This window comes from Pocillopora verrucosa, chromosome 14 (genome assembly GCF_036669915.1).
Source record: "Pocillopora verrucosa isolate sample1 chromosome 14, ASM3666991v2, whole genome shotgun sequence".
Classification (NCBI taxonomy): Eukaryota; Metazoa; Cnidaria; class Anthozoa; order Scleractinia; family Pocilloporidae; genus Pocillopora; species Pocillopora verrucosa.
In genome coordinates, this window is record NC_089325.1 from 4,523,947 (window position 1) to 4,532,719 (window position 8,773).

Genomic DNA, 8,773 nt, shown 5'->3' on the forward strand with positions numbered 1-8,773 from the left:
GCTCAGTAAGGCCAAAACGGCTAAAAAGTCGCCAAGCACTATTGAGAAAGGCCTAATCCCAATAGACCCTTGTATCTATCGATCTTAGTTGCTATCTTGACAATACTCGTGGACGAATTTCGAAACTGTCTGTCTGGAAACAGAGATCTTTAAAACAGAATTCAGCAGATGGCGGTTTGATTAAGATTTTACAATAAATTGTGATAAGAGACTACTCATATTGTAGATTCAAAAATTATATTAAATTATATTATATGCCAGTGATTACAACAAAACCTTTCAAGGACTTGGCTTCATACTCTCGATTCTTAAACCCTCTTCAGTTTCATGCAGGCGTGACTGTATTTCTCTCTAGCGGTCATCTTGGAGGTTTTTTTTTCGATCAGTCCGTTTTTCTCACGATATGGAGTGAGGGCTTTGAAAGAGATTTAAAGGAGAAGTTACTAAACTATGAGTTTGCTTCTTCTTCACGTCGGCAGAACCATAAGAGAAAACTCACACAATTTAATGGAGCATTCATTACTTATCCCCTGGTTTAGTAGGGGAGGGGGTGGGAGGGGGAGGGGGAGGGGGGGAAGAGGAAGATTTTAGGAAGACATGGTTTCCAGGAAAAACCAAGAAGAGTTCAGATCTCAGTCGCCGCTAACAGAGTACTAATAATGGTGCGAAAACCAAGCACACCTGAAAGACGTTAGCTCTGCCGGAACATTGGTGTGGATTTGGGACCACGTATGGAGGCGAGTGTGCAAAATGACATGCATGTTTTGGTCTTAAAGACGGTCAGGAGCAGAGAGCTAGGCGGGTTGGAAGTATTCCCCCCTTCCTCCCTCGAGATGTACTTCCTTCTTTCCTTGCTAATAAATTAGTTGAATTCACATGGATCTAACCCAAAGTTTCAAAGAGCACATACAGAGAGTCCACAAAAAGAAACTTCCGCTTCACTCAGAGAAAATAATTCAGTCGGGAGGGACCGGAAGTCTCAGAGGAAAGGCCACCCTTGTGGCGCCCGAGCGGATATTGCGGTCGTCTTTCAAGCACATCACGCGTGTTAAGATCATTGAAAATGAGAAACAGAAAGACTTCAGATTGAAATACGATTACAACTATATATTTGAGCCGTTTGCTCCTTGGTAAAATTGAAAAATAACTAACATCCAATGATAAGACTAGTACTAATCATGGATCGGTAAAGTACGCTCGATCTAGCCTGGGCCTATGAATGAGTATTTTTGTCTCAGCGTAATAAAATCCAGGGCATAATAGAACTTGTAAACATCAAATGGTGGGGCGGCTCATAGTTCTGATTTTCAGTAACTCATGTCCTTCGATCAAATGGTTGCAATTTATCCACATATCTTCAAGCCATCCGTCTTCCAGCCCGCGGGACTTAGTCAACGTGATTCAACTCCGCTCTCGTATGAAATCGAGGTGGATAGATAATCCCCCCCACCCACCATTCCCGATAGACAATGACCGGTCTCGTGTCCACATGAAACCACTTGTCGCCTTCGGAGATCCGAGGCAGAGACAGATGGAATGATACAAGTGGTAGCCTTAATTTCTTCACAAGATAAAAATTACCCACGTTCTGTTACAAAGTAAACGCTTAAAAGCAGCAAGAAGGTCAAAAATTATAAAAACGTCTATGTAAACAAAATTTTAACTTACAACGCTACCTCGTAATTGAAAATTTGATGATTAACACAAGAATCTTCAAAGCGGTCTTAGTAACTTTAGGGAAATGACAATACGTTTTATCCAAGTTTTATTTCAGTATATACAATTTATGATGAACTGACAAAGTTCCTTTTATTTTAGTGCTAGAATTTTGAAAGAACCTCATATACAAAATATCAGTTGACCGGGCACTTTGCGGCTGAATGTTTGTATGCAAGCGCTCCAGTTACGTATCGATAAACAAATTTTGTCTGTCTAGGCTTGCCGTGATATTTTTCCCCGTTATCAGAAGCATATCTGATATTAAGGATCACTGCACCTGCAAGCCGACGCATCATCGAAAAAGTTCCTTTTCAGGATCTCCTCTGTGTGAAGCCGTAACCCTTTCAAAATCCTACCCGGCAATAGCACGTGAACAATTTTTAACTGGTTGGAGAAGACTTCTGCATTGTTGAAGTAATTTTCTGGGAAATACGCTTGCTGAAGCAAGCAGTTATATTGAAATAACAAAAAACTGTTTTGATATGAAAGGGTTTTTTCCCCAGGGTTAAACTTGCCAATACTACTTGGGAGGGAAACGGTGATCTTCCCGCTCTCTGGTTTCGGCTATTTGTAAACCAAGGTGAAAATATTTGCGTCTACAGCGAGCTTAAGATGATAAGGGAATTTACCTCTGCTTTCGCTCTGGCCTCGTGATGGTCATGGTTAAAAATTCCATTTGTAACACTTACGAGAAAGAGACATCTGATTGAGCATGAATTGGAGGGAACTTTTGGGGTTATTTTCACTCTGAGAAATACAGAACCTGGATTCCCCTTTGCTGTGATTTTGTTTTCTAACAAAAGGATTTTCCCCAATAACACGATACTACGGTGGATATTTCATTCATTCTGATGGAGAACTTACGCACGAAATGTCAGCACCTTTAAAAAATCTTTACGATGGCCAATTTACTGTATCAGCTCTGTTGATTAAAACAAATTATCTTGGACGCAGCACCACAGTTTCTTTAGAAACTAACCTCTTTATCACAGTTTCTTTAGAAACTAACTCTCTCTATCACAGTTTCAGTTTTGTCAAACAAACTTATCCAGGCATTTTTAGAAACTGAAATATGACAAACTGAACGAGTATTTCATTCTGAGATCAAAGTCTTAGACAAGTGATTTTTCAGTCCCGTTGGTAACATATCTAACGATATACAACTCAAGAGACAATTTATGTGTATTGGCTAAGGAAATTGAATTGTTTGAGACATTTTTTCCATGAAACGTTATCACTAAAGCGGGTGAGTGTGGTCATATTGAAATGTAAACCGTACAATATTTTGAAAGTGGGATGATGTAAGGGAATTTGCCCTCAACTGTAATTGTTACGTGATAGTTTGGATCCACGTATAAATAGCCTAACGCAGTCATTGCACCAATCTATTGAATAACAAACCTGCAGGCTGCTTGGCGAAGAGGTTTACAGTTATTTCTCAGTACTGAGCTAAATATGGCTTATCTAAAGATGATTTTTGGATCACTGGCATTTGCCGTAATAGGTGACATGATCGCAATGAAGTATTACCCACAGAATGGTTCCGCACTCGCCTGGAGCCTCGCCCAAGCTAAAGGAAGTTTGTCCAAGCTCCGCAACACCACCCATAGATTCGCAGAAGTGTTCTGCAATAAGCCAGACGAATGCAAGGTTGCCATAGACCAGTTTTTTGAGGTAGTTTCTGACATTCCTCACGACCTTGTGGAGGCATTTGTAAAGTTCTTAGAAAAGTACTCTAACGGACAGGAAAGCGACCGCGCTCAAGATGGTGGTACTGTGCAGAAGAACCCAGATGTAGCTAAAAAAGGTGCTGTTGATTTTACTAAAGAGACGACAGAAGTGAAAGGAAACGTAACGAAAGCAGAAAGCATAATTAACTCATTGACGTTTGCGAGTTACGATGAGAATAACCTGTGTGACCTCAAAGAGGGCATTCCTGACAATGAATACGATGTGACTGTCGACGAAATTGCTGATCTGACCGGCATGCCGGGAAAACTTATGAAGACAATCAAGCGAGCTAGAAATTTTACCGGTGGAAATATCCTTGCCGTTAATAAGCTGGGGTTCAAGGCCGACGATGGTAGCCTAGTCTTTGGTCGAGTAGCCGTCATCCGTCGAGGGAAAGTTCTAGACATGGCATACTCACTTCACTCGGTGGAATATGAGCTCATCTCAAAACAAGGCAACGCAGAAAATTTAAAGAAATTCTCGGAAAGCCTTGACAACGAGAATGATGATAAAGCGAAAGGAAACCCCAAGAAGGGAATTTCCATGGACCTGAGGAGCGACTTCATGGCGTTCTTCCATAAGCAGGCCATCGACGGATTTGTGAAGCATTGCGATTATGTTTTGAAAACCATGAACCACGGAGAAGACGTGGTACGTGCCCTTGGTGTCGACAAGAATGGCGGTACTACCGGAGAGGAAAAGAAAAACGAATGATTTCTAAGGACTATTTACGGCCGTGGAAAAGACGCTCGAATGAAAGGCAAGAAAGACGGAAATTACACCACAACAACGAACTTTTTCGACATGTTTTGTCCTTTAGCATTTAGAACTGAAATAGGTATTAACATATTATATCCTGCCATTAATCTTTTTCATTAGTCATGTACGAAACTTTTGTCAGTACTTGCTTAGGAAAGCTTGAAGTCATTAGAACATATTTTGGTTTTGTGTCTATCTCAACATGTCATATTGAAGTCTAAGACATGCCTAAGGTAGAGTTTGTGTGATAAAATATCATCATTTTTATGGAGTTATGTGCATTTCGCCGTATTTTGCAGTTGGAGAAATTTTGAAGAACTTCAACCTCTGGCCCGAAATAGCACAATTTCACCTGTCTAAGCTTGTTGCGATATTTCTACCGTCATTAGATGTTTATCCTAATGATCAATAGAGCTGCAAGCTGACGCATCATTCAAAATTTTCTTTTCAGCATTTTTTTTTTTACTGAACGATAAATAAAACTCTCCGATGTGATCCCGTAGCACTTTCAAATTCCTTCCAGACAACTGCGTGTGAACAATTTTTAGTTGGTTTGCGAAGAGTCCTGCATTGTTTAAAATTATTTTTCTTAGAAATACTCCTGCTGTGGCAATCGAGTACTGTAGTAATCGAATACTGTTATATTGAAAACAAAACAAAAAGCTGTTTTGAAATGAAGGGGTTTTTTCCCCAGGGTCAAAACATCCCAATGCTACTTGAGAGGCAAACGGTGAGCTTTATGCTCTCTAGTTATCGTTTTTGTAAACTAAGGTAAAAAGGACTGCATTTTCTGTAAAAATGAACTGACAAGAATTTTTTTTGTCTTCTACTTTGCCATAAGGTAGAGCTTTGTGTCATAAAATCTCAATATAATTATGCAGTTATGTCTTTCGCAGTATTTTGCGATTTTAGTTATTTTGAAGAAGTTCAACCTCTGGCCCAAAATAGGAGAGGTTCATGTATAAAACAAGACTTCTTAAATTCAAAACATATTGTAGCGTATAAATATTTTGAAGGCATGGTTTTCTTGCTGAATCATATCTTTAAAATGTGTATTACAGTTGTAAGTTTTTATAACCTTTACACTCGTAAATGATGAACCAATAAAACGAGGGTTCAAACTCAAACGTCTTGAAATTCATTGATATTTTGAAGGCGCATTTTTCTTACAAAATCATTGCTATAAAACGTATTTTACACTTGTTCAGTTGGTTTTGTCCTACAGAGTTTTTTTTTTTTCCAATCGTATTTTACACATCTGACAATTTCCACAAAACGAATGTTTCTCTTACAACTCCTCCGTTAGACCGTCTCCAGAACTGATGCAATCTCCCTCATTTGACTGGCAAATTTCTGGCAGGAAAAAAAGAAAGAAGAATTGTTGCTTGTTTATAAGTCGGACCACTGTTTTTAGAAAAACCGTCCGTGATATGACTGCTACCAAAATTGCTGTAGGAGTTGCACACATCAAGACATTTGAAACTTCTCACTTTTGCAGAAACTCACCTTAAATTCGCCAATGGTCATTTCAAAGGACTTTGAAGTGATTGCCCCAGAGGGATCTGTCACTGTTACCAAAGCTGTGATGTAGGGAGAATTCAGACTGCGACAAGAGCTAGAACTAACTCCAACAGAAAGCTTCCATTTCATGTCAAGTAACTAGAGAGATCAATTATATTGTATCATTAATTGCATTCAACATTAAGAGAACAAAAAAAAAGCAAACGCTTAGAATCTTATGCATATTGGTTGAATCAATAAATGCATACAACGTTCAGAGTCTCAAGAAACCCAACAATTGGCATTCTGTGACACCAAACAGCTATCTTTTTCATCACTAAAGTAATGTTTCAGCACTATCATTAATTGTGTCAAAAGGAAATTGTGAGCATTAGGTTTCAAAAAAGGAAAGAGGCATTGCCAGGTTTTGATGAGAAGACATGCAACTTCCTGAACAAATATTTCCTACGTTTCTGACCTTATTTCCCCCTTCCCTCTATGGCACCCAAACTAAAAATCACTGATTACACCTTGAACCTAAAATTACTGTCAGTAGCATTCTTGGAAAGAAAGAACTTGAGCAGTCCTGGCATTGTATTGTGCTGATCTCTCAAAATAGCTTTCAAGTGTATTCATCTAAATCAATTATTTTGACACCATTTTTTTGATACCTGTCCAACATTCAGGGTTTGTGTTAAGTCTGAGCTGCTTAAAATCTTTCCCTGAAAGAGAGATTGCAGACAGGAGTTTGAACACATATAAACTGAGATACAAAATTAAAATCAAATTCAAATGAATCATTATTTTCAGTTTCCAGACTCAAGATTATCAAATCATTTAGCTGTAATGGAAAAGCAGTTGCCAAGGGTGGGCTCTAAAATCAAAAATTCACCATAGATAATGTTAAAGAAATGTTTTGGCCAAAATAATTTATCTAAATTCAGCAACCTTAGAAAGATCTCAACTGGCAACAAAACACTTATTGCATTTCAGAAGAAACTAATGACGTCTTCCAGATTTTGCGACAGTTCACCTTGAACTTTACATGACAATAATATTCTTACATTAACATGACTAACTGACTCAAAAACAAACACTTACAAAAGTCTGCACAAACTTTAAAACAATCCAAAAATATTAATATTCCACTGAACTAGATAACTAAAGAAATGCTCAGAGAAACTTAAGAAAAGCAGCATATTACCTGTTCATTCCAAACATGTTTAAGAACTGAAAGAGTATTCTCCTTCCAGCATAAAGATGATTTCAGTTCTGCAATTAGTTTCTCAGAAGGTAACTTGGCCTTAGCAGCTGACCTGTTGAAAAATAACAACAGATTGAATCTTATCTGCAATTTATAAAGTGGTAAATTATGGGGGACTCAACTGCCTAGCAGTTAACGCCCCGACTTCAGGTTGACAAGTCCTGGTTCAAGCCCTGAACAGGTCACTGTGTTGTGTTCTTGGGCAAGATTCCACTTTCACAATGCTTCTCTCCACCAAGGAGATACACAGATACTAGCAAACTATCAGGGAAGCCTGATGAAATCCTGGGGGTTTAACTTGCAATAGACTAGTATCCCATCCAGGGGGGAGGGGTAACACTCCTAGCTACCCTACCTCATGCAGCGGAAACTGTGATAAGCTCTGATTAAATAGACCACCTGGCTTAAGTGCAGAATAATATTTTACTTACCGCTAGAATATTTTAGAAAGTGTGCTAACTATTAGAAATAAGCATTTACCTGAATACATAGCTAATGGCATTGAGTAACAGCTTGGCATCATATGATATTCCAGCATCCTTAAGACACTTCAAGAAGAAAATCCATAACAGGTACAAGTAAATTTTTTGGATATTGATCACTCTTTTTTAAATAAAAAAAAAACAACATTGCTGTGATAAGGTGAAAATCAACAAAACTAAAATTCCTTTGGAGGCCCTGAAAATTTGTCATCAGTGGAAAAAAGATAAATGACATATCCTCAAAGAATGATGACAAAAAAAACAAAACAAAAAGAAGTGGTTCAGTTCAACCATTAGTAAGAATTGTGTGCTGTATATTCAGGATCCTAAGCAAGATCTTGTTACACATGCATGTTTCCATTTATGTAACCTTTCATTACAATAAGAGCCTGTCCTTGCGAAAGAGAATTACCCATAGTGCTTGTGTCCCTATTGAGGACATAAGGGAATTCTGCTGAGAAAGACTGAGAAAGAAAGGTGTCCTGGAAATCAGTTACCATAGACAACTAGGAACAACCAGTAAGAAGCTAAGAACAAAAAATGACCATAGGATTCGATCTAAACATTGGAGAGAGTAGTAATGAAAAGCTGTCTACCTGTTGTGCAGTATGTTTCACTGGTAACCTGTCAATTGGTTTCGGGTGGTTTAACTAATTAATGACCAATTTCCACGCGTTTGGCCTGTGTTTAGTCCTTTTCTTACGTCATTTGGCAAATGCATTATGTCTCTCGCAAAGATTCTTATTTAATGGGGTCCTGGCTATTACACAGCACTGAAAGATCTACTTCACTTGATAAATGTTACAAGTAATCTATCCTTTGATTCGTGATAAACTTAAGTTGTGCAAAAATCTTCAGTACCTTTTGATAATGTTCCTCAGGAAGAAGTGCAACTCTGTACTGAAGAAATGCTGCTACATCCTGGCACTACAACACAAAAGAGCACATAAAAATAAATCACAGTGGAGCTCAAACATGTGATACTGGCATCGTTCTGCAATATTTGCAAGTAATTATAAGGTTATGATTCATATACCATTTCAACAAGGATGTCTTGTGGTACAGAATTAAGTGCCTCCACTGCAGAGTTAAAACCTAGCAATCAACCAACAAAAAGAAAGAGGTTAAAATTCAATACGAGTTGAAAATACTTCTCAACAATCGAGAGAAAGACATGAAACAACCTTGAGGTAAATCCACGAACACTTGAGACATCTTCATTTCCTCTGGCCTCAGAGGCGCAGAATTCTTCCTTCATATGAACAGCAGTTGCTCCTGCAGAGATATTTGGTTGTTTATGCGACATGAATTTTATCTG

The 8,773-nt window shown here is 38.4% G+C and overlaps 2 protein-coding genes across 3 annotated transcripts; one reads left to right on the plus strand and one right to left on the minus strand.

Moving 5' to 3' along the window:
• Nucleotides 1-2,286: 2,286 nt before the first annotated feature.
• Nucleotides 2,287-4,400, plus strand: LOC131795094 (uncharacterized). 2 transcript variants are annotated; one of them, XM_066161518.1, is made up of 2 exons: nucleotides 2,287-2,965; nucleotides 3,224-4,400. In XM_066161518.1, the coding sequence occupies exon 2, from the start codon at nucleotides 3,229-3,231 to the stop codon at nucleotides 4,162-4,164; it is 936 nt and encodes a 311-aa protein (XP_066017615.1). In that variant the 5' UTR covers nucleotides 2,287-2,965; nucleotides 3,224-3,228; the 3' UTR covers nucleotides 4,165-4,400. The 2 variants fall into 2 exon arrangements, with proteins under 2 accessions (XP_066017615.1, XP_058968651.2); XM_059112668.2 differs by lacking the exon at nucleotides 2,287-2,965 and having other exon boundaries at nucleotides 2,978-4,400.
• A 924-nt stretch (nucleotides 4,401-5,324) lies between these two features.
• Nucleotides 5,325-8,747, minus strand: LOC131795132 (COMM domain-containing protein 6). Its single transcript, XM_059112703.2, has 8 exons — nucleotides 8,640-8,747; nucleotides 8,492-8,550; nucleotides 8,317-8,382; nucleotides 7,454-7,521; nucleotides 6,914-7,025; nucleotides 6,381-6,431; nucleotides 5,716-5,868; nucleotides 5,325-5,562 (listed from the first exon to the last, which is right to left on the minus strand). Exons 1-8 carry the CDS (start codon nucleotides 8,674-8,676, stop codon nucleotides 5,512-5,514), a joined length of 597 nt encoding a protein of 198 aa, XP_058968686.1. The 5' UTR covers nucleotides 8,677-8,747; the 3' UTR covers nucleotides 5,325-5,511.
• Nucleotides 8,748-8,773: the final 26 nt, after the last annotated feature.